The 22,653-nt window shown below is 45.6% G+C and overlaps 1 protein-coding gene across 3 annotated transcripts in view; it reads right to left on the bottom strand.

Annotated features, from left to right (window-relative positions):
* Positions 1-22,152, bottom strand: part of TUFT1 (tuftelin 1) — a 33,940-nt gene extending 11,788 nt beyond the window's left edge. Inside the window, exons 1-6 of one of the 3 annotated variants that reach the window (XM_034756562.1) lie at positions 22,041-22,152; positions 5,355-5,429; positions 4,707-4,811; positions 3,855-3,941; positions 655-744; positions 196-267 (exon numbers count right to left, since the gene is read on the bottom strand). In XM_034756562.1, coding sequence (XP_034612453.1) covers positions 196-267; positions 655-744; positions 3,855-3,941; positions 4,707-4,811; positions 5,355-5,429; positions 22,041-22,124 — 513 coding nt within the window. In that variant the 5' untranslated portion in view covers positions 22,125-22,152. Of the gene's footprint in view, positions 1-195; positions 268-654; positions 745-3,854; positions 3,942-4,706; positions 4,812-5,354; positions 5,430-15,355; positions 15,506-19,844; positions 20,022-22,040 lie in introns of those variants that run through there. The other 2 variants (XM_034756563.1, XM_034756561.1) reach the window with 2 other exon arrangements.
* Between the last annotated feature and the right edge of the window lie 501 nt (positions 22,153-22,653).

Genomic DNA, 22,653 nt, shown 5'->3' with positions numbered 1-22,653 from the left:
TACTAGACCAGCTGGTTTAAATGCATGTGAAAATCAGACCTGACCTCTAACCAAACCCAGATACAGCCAGAACAGTACCTGTGAGCTTTGGAATGCAAGGTAGATCTTAGAGCAGTTATAAGTTTGAAGTTGAAGATTTTAAAAAAAACCAAATCTAACTGCTCAAAATATAGTTCCTCTTTTTTGGTTCCATACCTGATCCTCCAAGGAGTTCCTATGGCAATATGCTGATGGCTTGCAGATTCCATTCTGTTTTTCGAACATTACCTATTTAAAAAAAAAATAAATAAATCAAGAACTGTGATCCTCCCTCATAAAAACTAGGCTTCGATGTTACAGACAGAACACTTCCATCAGCTTTATATCTTTGTATTGCTGTAACAGCTTTAAAAAAAAAGAGCAATATATATTTAATAGGTTTACAAAGAACGTACACTAGAACAGCCAATGCATTTAGCTTGCTGAATCTTTCTCGTTTGCTTCTGCATATTTCTCAGTTCTTCCTCCAAAGAAGGTCTCTGAACAGGCTTTTAATCACCCAAGGGGATTTTATTTCTAGGCCACATTTTGTTGTTATTTTTATCCAAACATGGCATCTCTTTCCTCAGGAAAGGAAGTGCCACTGCAAGTTGACTGAAGAAATGTTCCTGTTACCTTTGCACATTGCAGATTAGTCTTAGCTCCTTGTCTGCTCTCAAGTTTACTACTTATATCTTCTCGCAGCTTCTTCAAAGAACTTCTAGCCTGGTAAACGCAAGTCAATTTAGCTTCGTCTGTATGAACAACAGTGTCAATTATTCTTTTCAATATACATCAAATGCACATGTAGTAGGTCCCAAAAACAGGGTGTAAAGACATTACATGCCAGCGTTTGAGGCCAGACAAGTAAGCAGAGGTCTTTGTCTTGTACCAAAGTGCCACAAAAGTCCCTGGTTTTACTAGATATTCACCAGCAAGCAGCACTGACTACAAGTGTCTTACTATCCTCGCTAAAGCATAAAGGACAGACTATGTCCCAATATGTATGCTGATTTTTCATTATTGTTTAATTGTCTCTGCAAGAGCACATTGAAAACTACAACAAATAGAAGTGACTAAGATCCTTGTTATTCCATGCATCTGATTGCACGTGGCTTCAGCCAAATGGGAATTTACTGACAAGTACAGTCTTGACTTGCACCTGTGATACAGAATTAGTCACTAGAGAAAATGAATCTGGTAATTTTTACAGGGTCACTCCTCCAGCAGTAGTGACCCCAAGGCTGAAATGCTGATATTTCAGCATGTGCTTTCTGCATCTATAAGCACCTTTCATACAAGAATCATCAAGCACTTTTCTAGCTTTAAAGCTCTCAACCCCCCCGTGAGGTATGTATTGACTCACTTTAGAGGAGAAATCGGAGACACAGAAAAGCCAAGATCATACAGCAGGTATGACTATGCTACGTGGCATGTTCTATCTCAATTACACCAGTCACCGATCCAAGGTGCTTATAAAGCACAAAAGCGGCTTCAACTGTTTTGAGGTAATTTGGTGTAAGGCCTCTTCTACAGAGTTTTTGTATGGGTATAATAATGATGTCTGTTAAGGTGCATTTATTGATATAGTTATACCAGTACCACCCCTTGGGCAGCACAGTTCTATGCTTATTTCTCCTATAGCAGTTTTCTTCAGCAGATCTCAAAGCGCTTCAGTCTTTTAATGTATTTCTCTTCAACTCCCCTATGGTGTAGGGCAGCATTATCAGGCCCATTTAACAGATGGGGGAACTGAGGCACAGATTGGCGAAATGACTAAGGTCACACAAGAAGTCTATGAAAGCAGGGAATTAAATGCAGGTGCTCCCACGTCTTAGGCAAGTACCCTGACATCCTTCCTCATTCTATTGGTATAGCTGATTCCCCTTCCCATACAGATAAGAGTTAAAGCACTACAACATGCGTGTTGAATAAGGCCGAAGTCACACCATTAACATGACTGTTACTTGAAATCTGTCACTTATACCAAGTATACATCCAACTGGAAGTGAGGGACACCCTGACCAATACACACCCAATAAGAACTCATTGTAATAAGTGATGAGTGGTTAATAAAATTGAAATCCCAGAGACTTAGCACATGCATACAAAGATTGAAGCATCTTGGTGGCTTAGAGATAAATTTCAATGGCTCTAACAGTAAATTACCTTACTAGTAATGGAATATGTCCACACACGAGCCAAGAGGGGAGCCATAGCTGAGAGCAGGGGCATGGCCGTGGATGGAGCCGGAGCTGCGGCCAGGGTGGAGCGGGGCTAGGGATGGCCCTTCCTCCCTGCACCTCCATAGGGGCTGGCCTTGGCTCTGCCATGCCTCATGGACATCCCTCCATTCCCTCCTAGCGTGCCGCACCCCACAATTTGGGCCCACTGCTCTAACAGAAGAGACTGCTAAAGCCTTTGTGCTTTTCAATTCGTTTTCAAGTAGTCTGACCAAGTCTGTGGTGCAATTACCGCAGTGAAGAGACAGAATGAGCTATTTTTATTTTCTTTAGGGGAAACGCATTTTGTCTCGGAAGCTGGAGGCCAAGATTCAGAAGGCTAATGTAGAATGGAGGCATAGGAACTGTCCTATTCACTCAGATGTTGGGCTATCTAACCCAGTATCCCAGAAAATTATGGAGACATTTAAGTTTATTTAAAAGCCAAGCCTGAGACCGACCAGCCTAGACCCTACTATTGCAAAATACGGAAATGGTTGAAATCGCAACCAGCTATCTCCCACTCCCAACCCCACAAAGGTCCAGTCCCATCGCTGCTGCCAACTGGACAGGGAAACGTTAACCCTTGTAGTGTCAGACATCAGATTTCCTTAGGCAGGTGGAGCCTTGCCTACAAAACTGCCTTCTAAGGCCTGGTCCCCACTAAGTCCCCACTTCGGACTAAGGTACGCAAATTCAGCTACGTTAATAACGTAGCTGAATTCGAAGTACCTTAGTCCGAACTTACCGCGGTCCAGACGCGGCAGGAAGGCTCCCCCGTCGATGCCGCGTACTCCTCTCGGCGAGCTGGAGCACCGGCGCCGACTGCGAGCACTTCCGGGATCGATTTATCGCGTCTTAACCAGACGCGATAAAATCGATTCCAGAAAATCGATTGCGTGCCGCCGAACCCTCCAGTAAGTGAAGACAAGGCCTAAGAGGCAGCTCTGGTGCCATGCCCGGGTGTGGCTGGGGAGAGCCTAGCCGAAAGTCATGCAGTTCTCACACAGCAGACTTGCACTTTACCCAATGCAGCACTGCGAAATGCCTCTGCACTGTGGCAGTGTCAGGCCACGTCTACACTTACAAACTTACAGCGCGCAGCTGTACGGATACAGCTGTGCCACTGTAAGAGTGCCTGTGTAGGCACGTTATGCCGACTGGAGAGAGCTCTGTCAACATAATAAAACCAACTCAACGAGCCGTGGTAGCTATGTTGGCAGGAGAGCGTCTCCCACCAACAGAGCCCTGTGCACACGAGCGCTTATGCTGGTAAAACTTATGTCGCTCAGGAGTGTTTTTTTTTCCACACCCCTGGGTGACAAAAGTTTTGCTGATGTAAGTGCTAGTGTAGACATGGCCTTAGTCTTTGGAAAAAACAGCTACATGGGTTTCTACTCAGGCATGGGGGGGGGAGGGGGGAGAGAGATGGGCAGATTCCTGTATGGGAAGAGAACACCTCTGCCATGACACAGATTCTTCAAACATTGCCACTGGAAGTTGAGGGCACCAAAGGTTTGAGATAAGCCTCAAACAGGCAGCTGAGAGAATTCAGACTTTGGTTGGGTTAAAGTCAGCAACATATTGTACGTTAATTCTGAAACCAAAAGCTACCTCTTGAATGTAACGAACTTCGCTTTTCAGCTGACAGACATTCTGTTCATGCTTCACCTTGTCCTCAGCCCGTGCTTTTAAGTAAACCTGAGTCAGAAAGAAACACCCCAATGAAATAGCTGTTCAATTACAGAAGATACAAACCAGAATAGATACAGTCACACAGTCAGGTACAATGAGCTCTCAAAGCCCTCTAAGATCTTCCAGGCTCTTTTTCTACCTCTATTCCTTCCTTCATTGGGACATTGTAGCTGGGATTTGGATACCCAATTCTCATTAAATTTAATTGGCTTTGAAAACTTCAGCCTCTGGCGTGACCTTTTCAGTAGAAGTTGTTAAGGATGGTTATGGTCATCAGTTTTTCATCCTCTCTCTAACTTTTATTCACTTCCCAGTTTTTACATTTGGATGATTTTAACGCATTTGTTTATTTCTCTAAGCTCTCCCTTACGATTCCCAGGGTGTGGAGACTAAACATTTCTCAGATGCCATTTTTGTTTTGAGTTTTAAGAGTTCCAGTTTAATCAAGTTCATTCCATTAAGCCTGGGAAAGTTACTCAGCAACTCTCCAGAAGTTAATTTACTGAAACAGTGCAAGGTTTCCACATTTCAAAATGGTTTCTCCTGAAAGAAAACCCACTCTGCAAGCATTACCACAGGCTCTCCTACCCAAGTCAGGATACCACGAACCATGCTTGCCGAAATTTCTTGTTTGCACAGCCAAAATCTAAATTTTTAGTTTACGTCTAAAATTAAACAAGATTAATTTAGTCTCAATGCATATTGGGTACCTCTAAATTAACTGGGCAAATTAATTATTCAGATCAGCTGGGAACCATGGTTAACACTAACCTTGATGATCTCCTCGTGACCGTCACTTGATTTGATGCATTCTGAAGCCAGTGAATGGCCATTACTTGATCTGTTGGCCACCATAGCAAAGGCCCTTCCAACAGGCTGCAAGAGACAACATAGTAAGACATTTAGATAATTTGTTTGCATAGCTTGGCTGGACCTAGCACAACCAGCTTTCTAGTCAGATCAGCATCAAGCACTTTATTAGAGAAATGCTGTGTAAAATGCAGACTGGACCCTGTGGGACAAGCACAGTTTTTTAGTCCTGGGTTTATACAGCCCCTGCACAATGGGGCCCTTCTACATGACAGGAGCCCTTAGGAGCTACAGTAATTAAAGGATGCTCCTTTAAGCGATTTGAAATGAGCAAATGCTTATGCAGATCAGGAAATGGAGTTCTCTCTAGCATATCAAGCATAGCATAGTTTGACTATGATCCCTTACAAAGTTCTTTCCCCTCCAAAAAGTTATTGTGAACAATAGATTTTACATACAAGCCAGAACAGAAGAAGTTTCTACTTATTTTAAAATCACTGGGTTTTAGCAGCCCTTAGCGTGGAGTTCGCTGGTAAAATTCAAAACATGGCACACGAAAGTAGCAGAGATTCCTACATACAGCAGTATGTTCATGCCTGGAACACACACCTTTTGTTTCACCTGATCACGTTGCTTGCCTGGAAGGTCATTCTGCAACGTCAGCCGTAGCACTTTCACACTGTCCTGTAAGAAAGATGCCAGATTTTAATTAAAAATGGTTTATGTTGCTCCATGGTTAGGTTTCAAAATATTTTTTGTATCCACATCAAACATTTGACACAGTTAAATGCAAATCTCAAATGCCCATTTACATTTTTTCCCCAAAAATCAAATGATTGTCTGCATAGACACAAGGGCAAGCCCTGTCTATTTAGCGCTCTGATTTTGACTACAGTTGATGTAGTAAAATAGTTAGGATTAAAAAGGAGAAGACAAAGTGAAAAGAAGATTGGAAAGCACCTCACCCAAGCCCCAAATAGACCTGAGGAAGCATTGGTGGGGTGAGAAAGCAGTCAGAGGACCTGGTAATGATATTAGCCCGCAGGCCGGAAAGACTGCCCCTGACCATATGCGATACTGGCTGATCATTTAGGGGTTGCCATAGATTCAAGGCTGCTACTGAAAGTAACTGTTCTGCATTAGCACCTTCCCTCCAACGGGAAAGACATAGTGACACATTTATCCCTTCCTTTATTCTTTGAGGCTAGCTAACTTCACTCTGCATGGAAGTTGAGAGCACGCAGAAACTGAAGATGGTGCAGAATGCATTTGTCCATTGAAGCTATACTTCATGCCAACAACGTACACTCCCAGGGCTCCGCGAGCTATTATTTCCAAGTGGTACATAAAGGGATTGGCTTTAATCTATGAAGCAGGTTTGGGACCTGGCCACTGGAGAGACCTCTTCTATCCCATAGCTGTGATCAGTCTAGTCAGAGCACTCAGTTTAAAAAGGCGCTGGTTGCAACTGAGGCACTCTCTGAAGGCCTCTGAAAGGCTGGGAGAATGTCTGTGCCAAACTGAGAACATCTTGCTTTGTCAGGATCCCCACAACCCAGGAAAGGGGTGTAGGTGCATGATTTGCTCATGGGAGTGCGCCCAAGAGACCCAGAGCTCAGAACAGTGACCAGATGACACTACCCAGACCCAGGGGGCTTGGAAGCATGTGGGATCCAGCAGTTGGGTCTACTCATAACAAACTGGGTATGCTGCAAAGCCTCTTTTTTCTCTGGAGTTTAGGGAGACGTGGCTGGGAGATCAGTACACAAACAGCCCCTTGTTGATTGCTGATGGGGAGTGGGTGGTTATCTATTAGATCTGACAACTGGGGTTAGAGGGAGATCAATCGTTTCAAAAATCCAGAACAGATGGGCACTTAATAAATCAATTTGCACAGTTAGGGTTGTTCAGCTCTCCTTCAATATTTTCCTCATGCACTAGGAAACAAACAAGTCAAGTCAACAGCAACACTTCTGTTTCTCTGCCTATCCCAGTAAAAAACTTAGCAACTCCTACCACTTACTATTCTCCTTCCACAAACACCCAAGCCTTCATAGGCTACCATGCAGCCTTAAAGACATACACACAAGGAAATAAGTTAAAAATAGAATGCACTCTTTTTGGGTATGGTTTTGTTTTCTTAAAAAGAAAACTTTTAACACCTCTCCTGAAAACACATGTCAGATGGTCTCGGTATTCTTGGTTCTGCGCAGGGGACTGGACTAGATGACCTCTCGAGGTCCCTTCCAGCCTGCTATAATTTCATGGCTCCAGGTCAGAAACCCAATGCTGATATGTATGTAAATAGGGCTGTTGGAATTTGACAAACCTGCTGCCACAAGTTGTTGGATATCCAAAGCTATGATATGGTTAATGAGATGCTCTCAGATTGGCACAGTACAAGTCAGTTGTGAAATAAAATCTTTACTCAAATTCCAAAACAGGAAGTTATACAAAGCTCTGTAACTACAAATATACTGTAATTTAAACCTGAAGTGCAGTATAGAGTTTCCATGTATGTTCTTTACAAAGGGTTCTGAAATAGGCCATTGAGTAGGGTCCAATTTCAAAAGCCATCTCTATTTCCAAAATATCTGAGTGTGTTCCTCGCACAAATTTCAACTATGCTGTTTTGTAAGTTTTGTTTTTTCCTGGTGTTAACATATTTCCATTCTTTTCTCCTGTTAAACCCAATTCTCTGATACAACCTTAGGCTATGGGTTCTTTACCGCTGCATCAAATATTTAGTAATGTCAACACATGTATTTGTTTGGAATTTATATTCCAGCAGATGTTTACATAAACATGATTAAGTAATTATTTGAGAAGCCAATTCTACAACAGGACATAAAAATGCTGGCAGTTAACTATAATACAGAGGTGTGCTTTCAAAACAGTTCAAGTTTTAATATGATTTAAGGTCAATGGCGGTCAGAGTTTTACAATGGTGAAAGCAATTTTGTAGAAATAAATCATCAGTTTTATGGAATATATCTCCAGACACTTCCTCATGCATAATGTGTGTGAGAAGCAAATTAGGCAATTGCATTGCAAAGCAATTGGACTAACAGCGATCCAGTCCAGGTCACAATAAGACAACCTCATCCAGAATCATTTTCTTATAACAGAAATATATCGGAATACTGGACAATCTATAATCTTCATGCTGACTAATTTAATGGTTTAGTATATCACATGAACTAGCATTTGAATCTACAATACTCTGCAATTAGCTACCTACAGAATACGCAGGCTTCAAAAAGTGCAGCTAAACCCACTTGTAATAAGACATATGTCTAAGTATTCAGGGGTTATGACTTTCATTGGGACTTGTGCTCCTCAATCTTCAGATGACTTTGAAAGTCTCCCCCTTAATACATCGACTTCTCCTTATTACAGTTGATCTGTATTTTTAATTCATATGCAATCACTTGACATATCCGACAGAGCAAGGAGTTCTTTGAAATAAAGTTTATAAACCATTACACTTATCAGTAAAATAGGTTCATCTTTAATTCATATGCAACAGTATGTCTCATTTAATAGGTTTATACAGTTCAGCATGGCAGAAACAGGTTATCCCATTCAGATCCCTGTAAGTAAGAAAAATTTTTTTGAAACACTCCTTTCTCTGTCTCATTTGGAGCCTTGTTTACAAGTGCAAGATTCTTGTCCATAGAAACAGAGTGAAAGGCACCGGATGGGTTTTAAGGTGTCTCATAGTGTAAAACGTCATCTATACTGCATGCCTAGAAATTGGGATTCCTTAAACAATCTTTTAACAGCCTAGCTCTGCAGCGGGCAAGTATTTAAAAAACGGACTTGCTAATGCTACAAACTATGCATATGTGCTACAATGCATGCCTGCTATTGTCTGCACACCACGAAAACTGTAATTCTCATGGCTACCTGAAACTCAGTCCAGAATTTTTGGGTTTCCAGAAATTTTCTAATCCGCTAAACTCACAAGCACCTCACAAGCACCCTAAGCAACTGCTCCACATCTGCCTTTGTTGGCTACCTCTCACATAAATTCAACAATGATTAAATTTGCAGACAAAAACAAAAATCAGAGGGACTAGGACTAGAGATGGATTGAACCAAACTGCAGAGTGACCAGGTGCTACTAGAGCAACTGAGGCCATAAGCAACAAAGGGGGTTGAGTCAGTGCTGATAAACGTGAAACTGAACATCCAAGAAATGAACCACACGGATACAGAATGAGAGCAATCTAATCAACCAGACCCACTCCTTGCACTGGAGCCTAGTTATTTCCATCATCTCTTTAATAACATCTTATTACTTTTTCCAACATAAACAGGTGCCTCTAGTTGCCATAGGGAAGATACAAAATTAAGATGGAGATGCTTGAAGAGAGACTAAGAGAATGGTCATCTTAAGTAGCGAGACACAAGATGGTAGTTTGAGAGCCACTACCCTAGACCAAAGATACCATAAACACACAAACTTGTATAATGCTTTTTGGGATGGCAGGGCTAAAGAAAATCCTGTAGACATAGGAAAGAGACAAGGATTCGGTGAATTTCCCCCCCACATCCTTCCCATTTACTGCTTGTATTTCTACAGCGACATTCTATTACAGCAAACAAGCATCTGCTCCGGAATAGCTGGTGGCAGAGCAAAGAAAAAAAATTCTCTATGGAAAAAAACGTTGAGACTGACCGCAAGCTATTATGTAACCTGGGAGAACAGGTACTGTCTCATAAGTGACGGGTTTCAAAGTAGCAGCCGTGTTAGTCTGTATCCGCAAAAAGAACAGGAGTACTTGTGGCACCTTAGAGACTAACACGTTTATTTCAGCATAAGCTTTCGTGGGCTACAGCCCACTTCTTCGGATGCATAGAGTGAAACACACAGACAGAAGTGAGGTTTTTACCCACGAAAGCTTATGCCCCAATAAATCTGTTAGTCTCTAAGGTGCCACAAGTACTCCTGTTCTTTTTGTCTCATAAAAAACATTCCTGCTGTGGAGCTGGCACTTTAGTCAATCATCCCAGATATAAGATTCCATGAATGCTTTCAATCTTGTCAAACTAATCTTTCCCAAGTCAATCATTTGAGAAGTTTGGAGCAGACATCACTGATATTATGCAAGTTTAACAAAGAAGCTAGATAGACTAGCTCCAAGCATAGCCAAAGCTTGGGCAAGCATGGATCCTTCAGAGCTCTAAATAAAAGTGCGTCACATTTTTAAGAAGAGCTTCCTAACCATAATTCAAACAAATGTCTTGAAAACTTTTGGAACAGAGGTGTGATCTGGTCACGTATTCTTTCTCTGATCTTATAGAAAAGCAGAGACCTCTCCAAGTCCACGCAGCACAATGTTTTAATTTTCATTGCTATTTGTACTAAATAAAGATTAATCTACAAAACTGCACAAATTCACTCTTATCAGTAACATTCATTTTGCATTAAGTTTCTGGTAGATTTCCTTGTGCTTAAAATCAAGGTGTTATGAGCATAAAGAAACTACCTGATTAAGTTAATTTTCTGGGAGAATTAAATCAGTGAAAAAAAAGGAGTTGGAAGAGAATGCTAAAATGAACTCTCATAGCACGGCCAAACCTCGCTGCTGTAGTACATGTAAATTCAGGCACTCATTTACCTTGTAAGAATCCTAAGTGAAAAGGAGACCACCATGCACAGAAGTCTGCACTAATCTCTCTTCCCTACGGACAGTCAAATTCAACTCCTCCAGAGATGCATTTGGCCCATGTAACTCCACTGACTGCAATCAAGTTAAAGCAGGGATGAATCCCACTTGTCTACCTTCCAGCTACATTTAAAACCATGACTATGCTGGTTCCTCCCTCCACCCCCACCCCCCATTTAAAACCATGACTATGCTGGTCCCTCCCCCCCCTTTTAGAAAAAAAACACTAACAATTTAGAAACTAAGGAAATACACATTACTGCCCCCAGTTATTTTCTACTGGAGGCAGAAGGTGTTCTTTGTAACTTGACAGGTGTGTCTGTGAGTTAATGAGTAAGTGCTACGTACTACCTATTAAAAAAACAACCTCGTGTTTGGAACAAACCTCACATGGCAACACCTTAGTAAATATCATATTAACCTTGAGCTATTTGCTGCTCAATTTTCTTTGCTTCCAACACACCCTGAATTGCACATGTTTAAAGCATTTACTACAGGGGTCACGAATTAAGGAAGAGCTAAAGGAAACCTGACAATTTTTGTACCGTTTTCTGCTTGTGTTTCTGTGAAGAACTATCTACAGTTAGAGGAGATGCCATTTTTTATTTAAAAAAAAAAAAAACACTTCTGATGTCAAGAGTTTATTCTGAGTGGGCAACAGTGATGGAGTGGTATCTGATTTAACAGTGTGACATTCTCAGATTCTTCAATGCAGAAGATTTAAAATAATCTAAATGTAGACGTTTCCGCCACAATATAAGGTAACTGATGTCAAAGGGGAAGTGAAATAGGGTCAGTAGCTGAATTAGGATTCACATATTTTGAAAAGTCCAATTTTAGACCTCATTTGTGATCGTGGCATATTCATTGCTGTGAAACCCATCAAGAACAAAAATAAGCAGGAACACAATGGATGCAGATTAGTTAAATAACTGAAGGAGGAGATACTGAGCACTGCTCAGCAAAGTATGTTTCAGCTATCTAGCCTCAAGAGCATCCAGAAGCAAGAAAATTAATCTAGGGAAAAGAGAAGGTTAATGGAGTACTAAAGACCCCGGTTAAAAACAGAAGATTATGTTGACCTGACTAAAGAAGTGAATGGAGAGCTAAATAAGAGAAGGAAGAACAGGAGTACTTGTGGCACCTTAGAAACTAACAAATTTATTAGAGCATAAGCTTTCGTGGACTACAGCCCACTTCTTCGGATGCATATAGAATGGAACATATATTGAGGAGATATATATACACACATACAGAGAGCATAAACAGGTGGGAGTTGTCTTACCAACTCTGAGAGGCCAATTAATTAAGAGAAAAAAAACTTTTGAAGTGATAATCAAGCTAGCCCAGTACAGACAGTTTGATAAGAAGTGTGAGAATACTTACAAGGGGAGATAGATTCAATGTTTGTAATGGCTCAGCCATTCCCAGTCCTTATTCAAACCGGAGTTGATTGTGTCTAGTTTGCATATCAATTCTAGCTCTGCAGTCTCTCTTTGGAGTCTGTTTTTGAAGTTTTTCTGTTGTAATATAGCCACCCGCAGGTCTGTCACTGAATGACCAGACAGGTTAAAGTGTTCTCCCACTGGTTTTTGAGTATTTTGATTCCTGATGTCAGATTTGTGTCCATTAATTCTTTTGCGTAGAGACTGTCCGGTTTGGCCAATGTACATGGCAGAGGGGCATTGCTGGCACATGATGGCATATATCACATTGGTAGATGTGCAGGTGAACGAGCCCCTGATGGTATGGCTGATGTGATTAGGTCCTATGATGATGTCACTTCAATAGATATGTGGACAGAGTTGGCATCGGGGTTTGTTACAAGGATAGGTTCCTGGGTTAGTGGTTTTGTTCAGTGATGTGTGGTTGCTGGTGAGTATTTGCTTTAGGTTGGGGGGTTGTCTACTGCTGAGCTAGAATTGATATGCAAACTAGACACAATCAACTCCGGTTTGAATAAGGACTGGGAATGGCTGAGCCATTACAAACATTGAATCTATCTCCTCTTGTAAGTACTCTCACACTTCTTATCAAACTGTCTGTACTGGGCTAGCTTGATTATCACTTCAAAAGTTTTTTTTCTCTTAATTAATTGGCCTCTCAGAGTTGGTAAGACAACTCCCACCTGTTTATGCTCTCTGTATGTGTGTATATATATCTCCTCAATATATGTTCCATTCTATATGCATCCGAAGAAGTGGGCTGTAGTCCACGAAAGCTTATGCTCTAATAAATTTGTTAGTCTCTAAGGTGCCACAAGTACTCCTGTTCTTTTTGCGGATACAGACTAACACGGCTGCTACTCTGAAATAAGAGAAGGATTATCTTTTTTGAGACCAGGGAAGAATGCCTGAGACTGAAAGCCAGGAACCCGACACCAGCATTGAATCACTTGGTGACCTTTGACAAGTCACTTCTCAACTGTGTCGGTTTGGCAAATGGGAACTGGACTGACCAGAATGGTATTATGAAGAGTAATTGGGTAATGTTTGCCAACTGTTGAAGACGCAAGGTGTGATAGGGTTGCTTATTACTACAGTACCACACAACATGTATGCAGTACCTGCATAACACCACAACTGTTCCATATATGGTAGGGAAGGGCTGCAGGGAGTTAGGATTCTCTCATTAGAAGACTCAAAGATGAGTCACCTTCAATAGGAACAAAGGCCCGGGGACTGATACTGGCAAGGATAATGAGAACTGAACATGAAACAATTAAAGTTCTGTTGAACAACTGCACAGGAGAAATCCAGAGTACATTTATGGGAGCCATGTTTTTCCAGGCTGGATTTCTCCCCAAGATATTAAGATTCTAGCTTCTTTTTCTTGTCTAATATTTATATAGTAGAAAGAAAATTGGATCAATTGACTGACACAGGACTGACTGCAGGACCCAAATGGACAATTTGGTGTGCCTGGAACTGTGTCTAGAAAACTTGGGGTTCTGGAAAACCCAATTTATCAGATCCAGTATATTTCTGCTTCATCACTAACCCAAAGAACAAACATATTGTCAAGAACTGAAAGCCACACCAAGAGCTCGCATTCCTATCAATGAGATCTGCTGAAAGCAATTTAGAAGGACTTTGAAAAAAACAAAACAAACCACACAAAACAGAGCCTAATTGTAAAGTGACTAACAACTAAAACCAGTCCCTCTTCAGCTTTGTGTAACCTTGAAAGCATGTCTCTCTCACCAACTGAAGCTGGTCCAATAAAAGATATTACCTCACTCACCTTGTCTTTCTAACAACCAAAACACATTTACTACCAGCAATGGCCGATGCCTAGATTACTCAAATCTTGTTATTAAAATCCCCAATGTAATTATCACCCTGACTACAGACACAAAGCACACAATTCTATTAGCACAATCTGGATATAGTTATTTGACATCTGTATTATATCAAAACCATTTGCTGCCTGCATGACTTTTCCCACAAATGTAGTAAACATTACATGAGCCATATCTGTGGGCATGACATCAAGCTGTGCTATATAAATTGTATATTTATAAATATTTTAAATAGATAAATAAAGGTGTAGCAGGCAATGATTCTTGTGGTGTTCGTGTTTACATTCCTCTCTAGGTCCTTATCCGGCCCCCATCATAATAGACGTAGAGTGCCTATATTTCTTAAAACAAAAAATATAAAACAGAGTACAACACTAGTGAGGATGCCTAAAGATTTCTGATTAGCCTGGAGAATATTCTGATCTACAAACTCTGCTGACCGCATTTAACACTTGAAGCACACGCTTGTGCCACAGAGAAAAAGGTGCTACTATGAAAGAAAATAAGCCTACAGTATGTTATACAAGATTATAGGACATAAACACTTTAAGGATAACATTTTGATAAACATTCAACAAGGCTTCTAATATTTTTACAAGCCAAAATAAATTAGTAGAAGGGGAAGGGGAAAAAAAAACCCTTATCGTGGAACTACATTTGTAAGAGATTGAAACAAAGCCCTGTCTGTTCTGCATTAGGGTCTAATAACTTTCCCTGTTTGCAGTCCAGGAGCCACCTGCTGTCTATGGCAGCTTTCAACAACCAAGGAAAGTTACAGAAAGGCTTTCTGGTTATTGGAGTCTCCATAACCCTCCATTAACCCCATGTCAGAGCCTTCCTGCTTCTCCTTTGCAAAGGGCTGCCCCCCCCCCCCACAAAAGGAGCAGCGCAGGGATCTTCATCTCAGACCAGGGTTCCCCTTCAGAGCTGCAACCAGGTGCACCACAGATCCCTCACCCCCTGCGTGCCAGCCGCCACAAACCCTACATCCAAGCCCAAAGCCACTTCCATCGCAGGAAGGTGGACAGCCCTGGGGGACGGGAACCCGGAAGTCACAGGGGAACCCCGCAGCCATGTCAGGAATCAAAGGGCAACCACCTAGAGCCGCAAGGAGCTAGATCCAACTTTGAACCCCCACCCCACTTACACACACAGGAGAGAGGGTGCCCCCCACTAGGGGTACAGGAGACCAGTCCCGAACTAGGGAACTGAGGGGTAACCCCTGGAGCCGGGAAGGGGTGAGACCAGCTCTCAGAGCCCCCCAGGAATTGAGGGGGTCCCCCAGAGCCTCAGGGGGTGAGACCAGCGCAGGGAACCCCCAGGGACTATGGGGGTCCCCCCCGGACCCATGAGGAGGTGCGACCAGGTGGAGGAGCCCCCAGGGACTATGGGGGTCCCCCCCGGACCCATGAGGAGCCCCTATGGACTGAGTGGGGTCCCCCACAAAGCCACAAGGGGGGAGAGCAGGTCACGGAGCCCCCAGGGACTAAGGTCCAGCCCTGCACCCTCAGCGTGGGGGGAGGCCACTGAGCCCCGGGGCCAGCCGTGGTCACCCCCAGGCGGGGGGCGTCTGGCCCGTTGGGGGCCCCCCCGAGGGGCTCCAGCCCCACAGGCCCGGGCGGGGGGGGGCTCACCGGATTCTCGCCGTCCGGCCGCACCTCCGCCAGCGTGCACAGGCTCCGCACCGCGCTCATAGCACCGGCCCGGCTCCGACCACTGAGCGGCGGGGGGGGCCCGCCCGCGCCAGATATCCCGGCCACGCCCCGGCCACGCCCCTCCGCGCCGGCCGGCCGCGCTCCCCGCCTCGCCTCCTCACGCGCCGCCTCCTCTGAGCCCGCGGCTCGCGCTGGGGGTGCGGCGGCGGCGGCTGCTGCCGCCCGCGCACGCGCACGGCGCCCCGGGGAGCAGGGCGGATGGAAGCAGGGCGGGGTCTTGCATGTAAATTAGTGCGCCGCGATTGGGCGTCTTGCCTGACACTGAATGCAAAGTAGGGCGGGACCTTGGAGGTTAATGCTAGCAGGGCGGGGTCTTGCATGTTAATTAATGCGAAGTAGGGCGGAGTCTGGCGAATTCATGGCGGGTCGGGGTGTCGCCTATAAATTAATATACCGCAGGGCGGAGTCGTGCATGTTAATGCAAAGCAAGGTGGGGTCTTGCATGTACATTAATGCAAAGCAAGGTGGGGTCTTGCATGTACATTAATGCAAAGCAAGGTGGGGTCTTGCAGGTAAATAAACGCACGGCGGGTCAGGGTCTTCCAGGTAAACAAATATACAGCGAGGTGGGAATCTTGCATATGCAAAGAACCGCCCCGTGGTGAGGGGTCTTGCATATAAATTAATACACCGGGGAAGGGTCTGTAAATTACGGTGGAGCGGGGCAGGCTCTTTTGTTCAAATCGTGTACTATGGAGCCACGTACATCAAGTACATTGTAGCCACCTCCAGGTATGGGCGGGCCCGCAGTATGTTTGCACTCTGTACCCATGTATGGTTCTCGTTATCAATTGTTTGCGCCCATCTATTTGCCTTGGCGAATTAAAGTATGGGCTTTTAATCATCCTTTCCCCCTTTCGCGAAATTGCATGGGAGATAATAGATGGAAATTAATCCATGTCATTGAATGGTCTAATTACCGAACTCTTCTAAATTCTTCTGTAATTATTTGCATTGGGGGATATTACATGGAAAAATGCATGACTGTTATTTATGTTTTCTAAGATATTTATCCTCTGGCTAACTAATTTATATGTACACATGATATGGGTTTTAATATTTACATTACAGTTATTTGATACAAGGGGGGTGCTGAATTTATAAAAAGCAACAGAGGGTCCTGTGGTACCTTTGAGACTAACAGAAGTAGTGGGAGCATAAGCTTTCGTGGGTAAGAACCTCACTTCTTCAGATCTGAAGAAGTGAGGTTCTTACCCACGAAAGCTTATGCTCCCAGTACTTCTGTTAGTCTCAAAGGTGCCACAGGACCCTCTGTTGCTTTTTACAGATTCAGACTAACACGGCTACCCCTCTGATACTGAATTTATAGTTTACAATTGCTTTCCACTGACTTTAATTGGAATGCAAAAAAAAAAAAATATTCAAAATTTCAGATGTTTTCAGTTCGTGTCAAGAAAGTATATGAAAATCAATGCAGGATTTTTAACTGGAGTTTCCAGCCATTTGTACTGGAAGGTATATTACACGCAAATTCATTCACAGATTTTTATTATTTTTGAATTAAATATATGGGCTTACATACAATGCATAACTTAATTTCATTGCTATTATTTGTATAATCGCGGCTGCATGTATTGTTTCTAAATTACTTTTGCAGTCATTTGTGTCCAGAACATGACATGTATGTGGGCCATGAACTTGAAGAATCTTGCATTTGTTTGCATTGGAGCAAAACATACATAACATGACTGAATTGTTTTCTAGTCATTTGCTTTGGAGGTTTCAGAGTAGCAGCCGTGTTAGTCTGTATCCACAAAAAGAAGAACAGGAGTACTTGTGGCACCTTAGAGACTAACAAATTTATTAGAGCATAAGCTTTCGTGGACTACAGCCACGAAGCTGGGTGATGCATCCGAAGAAGTGGGCTGTAGTCCACGAAAGCTTATGCTCTAATAAACTTGTTAATCTCTAAGGTGCCACAAGTACTCCTGTTCTTCTTTTTGCTTTGGAGGGATATTTAAGTAACTTTAGCAGCTGCAGCCCAGAACAAGGAAGGGGGGTGAAGATTGTGTCCTGCAGAAGAAGTATGTCAAAGAGAAGTTTAATGGCATAGCTGGTTAAAGAAGATATAGAAGTCAGCTATATTTACTTCTGGGTGGTACATTCCATTGGAGCTGCTGCCTAATTGGCCTAGCCACAGAGATTATTCTGGAGTTTTGCTAAAGTGTCTTCAGAGAAGGCTAATCGTCATTTTTGATCTCCTGCCATGTATTAACATCATGCTTCTCTAGCACCTTTTCAACCACGGATATTGGTTAATTAAGCCTCACAGCACTCCCTTGAGGTGGTGTCATAGTCATGTTACAGAAGGGAAACTGAGGCATGCAGGTCATGCCTGATTAAATACCCCATGTCACCCAGCAAGGTTATGGCAGGGTCAAGAACAGAACCGATAACACCTCTGTTTTAATTTTTAGGGTCACATTCCGCATCCAGCGTCAGCAAAAGAACCTAGGTGTGCAGCCTTCTAAGCCCTTGCTCTCACATCCATACCATGTTCCCACCCAGAACCAAGAGCAGGAGAACCCAGGAGTCCTGAGACCCACTCTTTTGTTCTAGCTACTAGGCCAGACTTACACTAAGATACAGTAACAGAACCCAGGGAGTGCTGACACATACACTGTTATTCTAACCACTCAACCACATTCCCTCTCCTGATTTCTCCAGTTGCTCCCAAGGGCCTAGAGTTCTCCCTAAAGCCAGGTTTGCTGCAAAGAAGAATGAGTTAATTGTTGCACTGAATCTGTCCCGTTCACCCTGGTTTGTTGTGGTGCTTTTCTTTGCAGGTGCTGGGTGAGTAACCAGCCAACTCTCTCTCCTCTGTTTGTGATTCAGCAGGCCAGGACTTGGAAAGAGATCTAGTGCGCTGAGGGATTGTTTGGGGCGCGGCAAGGAAGTTTCCAGGAGCCGCTGTGAGAAGCAGACTGTCTCTTTCTCAGAGTTGAGCAGAAGAAAGAAGCTGATTGGGGTTTTATGTTCGTGCCAGCTCACTGCTGCGTGTGAGAACAGAACCTGGGGAGAGAGGGCCACAGCATGTCCACGTGAGAAAGCCTCAGGAAGCAACGTGAGGAGCAGGGCGAATGCTCCACGGCCCTGTTTGCTTTTTGATAACAAAGCCTGTGGCCCCGACGTGCAGCGGGCAGAGACGCTAACCCCTCCATGCTGCGTCTTTCTGAGCATGGGCAGGTGAATTCTTCCATCTGTCTAGGATAGCTGGCCCCTGTCACCATCATACCCGAGCAGGCCAAAGTCTTCCATGTACTGATCCTCACAAATCCCTTGTGGGGGCCATGCTGTTTTCCTCCTTGTACGGATGGGGATCTGAGGCCACAGAAAGACTTCAGGGGACATTATCGTGAACTCCGAAGTGCCTTAGAGTCCGTCTACACTGCAAACCTGTCCCCCTGCGGCAGCGAGTCGTGGAGCCAGGGTCAGCTGACTCAGGCTTGCGGGGCTAAAAACAGCAGCATAGATGTATGGACTCATGTTGGAGCCTCCTGCCCTCGCCAGGTTTCAGAGCCCGGCCTCCAGCCTGAGCGGGAACATCACTCTTTAGTCCTGTAGCACAAGCCCCGGGTGCCTGAGTCGGTTGCTGCGGGCTCTGAGATTCTGCTACAGGTTTTGGGGTTTTTTGTAGTGCAGACGTCCCTAGTTAACAGTCCCATTTACAAAAGGGACGTAGGCACTGCGGGGCAGATTTTGAAAGATGCGTAGGCACACAGTGCGTTTACAAAAGTGCCGTGCCTTTGGGATTCCCACTAGGCACCTAGCTGCATCTTAGTCACTTGTCCACAGCCCCATAAGGGACCTATAGCACAGCAGGGACTTGAACATAGGTCTGGCAAGCACCTTAACCACTGCACCATCCTTCCTCTCAGCCTGCTGCTCCCTTCACGGTAAGAGCCTTGTGGTGGTGTTGGCCTGCCAGCCCCAGAGACTGATACCCTCCATCTCCACAGAGGGACCAGCCTGGGCAAGCCAAGCTTCCCCATTGCTGTCCTGCCAATGGAGCTTAGCGTTAACCCCTGGCAGGGCCCTCCTCTGGGGGCATCCATTGCCTGCGGCTTCTCTGAACCTGGCTATTCAGCTGTGGGATCTGGAGCGAGACCCAGTGACCAAACCCACTTCACACCAGCCTCCCGGTGGGGATCAGAGGAGAAGGATTCCCAGCCACCCGTCCAGAGGCTGACTCCCAGTCCTCTGAGCCCGCCAGCTACACACAAGACCAAGCAATGGGTCCCTCACCATCTCTTCCTGCAAGGCACCATCGACCCTTAGGCCTCAGCATGAACTCGGTGCCCCTCTCCATGCAGCCTGGGGCTGGGAGAAGTTTAATAGGATTCCCTCCCTCCCCCGCTTAGAGACACCATCGCAGGATAGAGCCTACCTGGCAAAAAATCCCCTCTTCCTCTTCACCCCCGGCGTCTGGGCAGGGTGCTTCTTGGCTCCCCTCTGCTTCAGGGGTCAGTGCCAGCTGGGACTGCAGCCTCCAGAAGGCCATTTCTTCCCTTCTACAAGAAGCATCTGCAGCAAAGCCACCTCCTCGCATCCCAACTCGCAGGGAGCCAGTCCGTCCTCCTCCTCTGCCAAAAGGGCGTGCCATTTCCCCTTCTTTTCCCCCTCCTCCGCTGCGCTGAGTGCTGCATTCCAGGAGGATGAGCTCAGGGGCAGGGCCGGCTTTAGGCCAAATCCACCATTTCCCCCGAATCAGGCCCCGCGCCTAAGAGGGCCCCGCGCTCAGTGGCAGGGCTGCAGGGGTGCGGGCAAGTGGCCAAGAATCCCTTCCCTGGCTAGAGGCTCCTTTTTAATTTTTACTCACCCGGCAGCGCTCCGGGTCTTCGGCGACACTTCAGCGGCGGGTCCTTCACTCGCTCTGGGTCTTTGGCAGCACTTCGGCAGCAGGTCCTTCAGTGCCACCAAAGACCCGGAGCGAGTGAAGGACAAACCGCCGAAGACTACGAGTGCCACCCGGTGAGTACAAGCCCCAGATGTTTCTTTACGTGTTTTTTCTTTTTTCAGTCATCCTTGCTGGGGCCCCGTCAAAACTGTTCGAATCAGGCCCCGCACTTCCTAAAGCCGACTCTGCTCAGGGGGGACCTGATCCTGCACCTGGGTGAAGAGAGGCGCTGAACCGGAGCAAATTTCTGTCTTGCCCTGTGTTCACACCAAGCAAGTTGCCCCTTAGAGGTGGGGTAGACCCGAGAGGGGAGCCTTGCTCGAACCATGGAGGCAGCAAAGCTGAGAGACAGAGCTCTCTCGAGGCTGTGGAATGATCTTCTTCAGAAACTCAGGCCCATCCCAAACCTCCCCACCTTCCGCTCCAAGGCCAAGGAGCGCTTCTTTCAGCTGTCTTCTCTAACATAAGTACAGAGCAACGTGTGTGTCTTAAAATAAAACCACCCCCCTACAACCCTACCCAAACAAGACAGGCCACTGTCCACGCGTCTCCCCTTGGGGAGAGGATGAGAGACCAAATGACACGTAAACTGATGTGGCGTCACGGTGCTTCATGCATAACGGACAGGCGTGGTGGAAATTAGGGGGTTCGATGCCTTTGAGAATCTGGGCCTCGCGTACTTGGGTGATAAGCGCAGTGTAGGAACCCCTATAGAACAATAGATAGAAGAACTGACCCGATTCTTCATTCCCCGCCCCAGTTTGCACTGACTCCACACAGAAACACGGGACGGGACTCCTTATTTCTCATGTTCACTTGGTATCTGCTGCATCTGGGCAGAACCACCCGGGCCCCCCACCCAAGAGAGACCTGGTTCTCAGAAGGGGTCTAGCCTAGCTGGACAGACCCAAGATGTTCCAACTGGCAGCTACACATTTCGGTGTGTCTGTGTTTGGGGGGACCTGTCCGTTAGGAGCTGCAGCTAAGGAATTCTGATTCTAACAAGCCAGGGAGGGGGGTGTCGCAAAAACCAGCCGAGAATTCTCCTGTCATGTTTTCAGATTGCAGAAAGAACCACTGGGGACAAAACTATGGGCAGGGCATTTGCTAAAATAGAGGTTGGGAGGCATACACTTAGAGCAAGGGGACTGAGAATCAGGTAGGGTGACCAGACAGCAAATGTGAAATGTCGGGACAAGGGTTCGAGGGGTAATAGGAGCCTATATAAGAAAAAGACCCCAACATCGGGACAGTCCCTATAAAATCAGGACATCCGGTCCCCTAGAATCAGGGCTTCTGGGGCCTATCCCCAGAAGTGTGGGGGGTGTAGGGGTTACAGCAGGAGAGTGGGAGTCAGGACTCCCAGGGTTCTACTCCCAGGTCTTCCATTTCCTCATTAAGGGCCAGTTTTCCAAAGGCTCACCACCTATAATTGGAGCTGGATTTTCAAAAGAGCTCCCTTTGCAGCACCCAAGGTGCAGTGGTCTTTTGAAACTCCAGCTCCCAGTGTGGCAGCTGACATCTTTGGGAAAAATAGTTCTACATGACCAGGAGTAAATCCCTCCCCCATGCCTCAGTTTCCCCATCAGTAAAATGGGGATAATAATCCACAGGTGGGGGCCCAGCATGTTTGAGACTCTCCTCACCCCCTCCCCCCTGCATGAGGTCACACAGAAGCGGACTCACCTTTTCCAACAGAAGTTCAGGGCTGGCTCTACACGGTGCTGGCTCAGTGCTCCTCTGATGGCAGGCACCACTCAGCATTTCCATAGCTCCCTGTGAACACAAGCATTGCTAGGGAGCGAGGTGGAGACGTTCCACAGGGACAGAGCAGGGTAGGAGGGTGAGAGCGGGGAGCTGTGCCAGGCTGTAAAACATGAACTTTGCCCCACGTTAGCTGGGTAAACAATGGCTACAGAGGCCCAGTGGGCTGCTCCCCTCCTGCCCTACATCACAGGCCCAAGATAGCATCCGGGGAGCCACCCACCCATCCGGGTGCAACTGCTGGTGGATGTTCCAAGCCAGTGTAAACTCGTACAGCTCCTGACACAAAGGGTCTGACTGGTAGAGCAGTGTCACATGCACCCACTAGGTGGTGGGTGAGTGCGCCAGACAAGTCATTTACCTGCCAGAAGGGGGTTGTGGCAGGAAAAGCAACCAAGGGGGGGCGGGGGGGGGTGAGCCATAACCTAAGGCACAACTCCCCCACTCCTGCCGGCATCCCCCGTTAAACACTTTTCCTACTCGCCAGTGCCTCCTGTCAGGGTCCCAGGGCCAGATTCTGACCTCAGCTGCCTTG

This window comes from Trachemys scripta, chromosome 24 (genome assembly GCF_013100865.1).
Source record: "Trachemys scripta elegans isolate TJP31775 chromosome 24, CAS_Tse_1.0, whole genome shotgun sequence".
NCBI lineage: Eukaryota > Metazoa > Chordata > Testudines > Emydidae > Trachemys > Trachemys scripta.
Note: the sequence above shows the minus strand (reverse complement) of the source record. Positions and strands in the feature narration are given on the sequence as shown.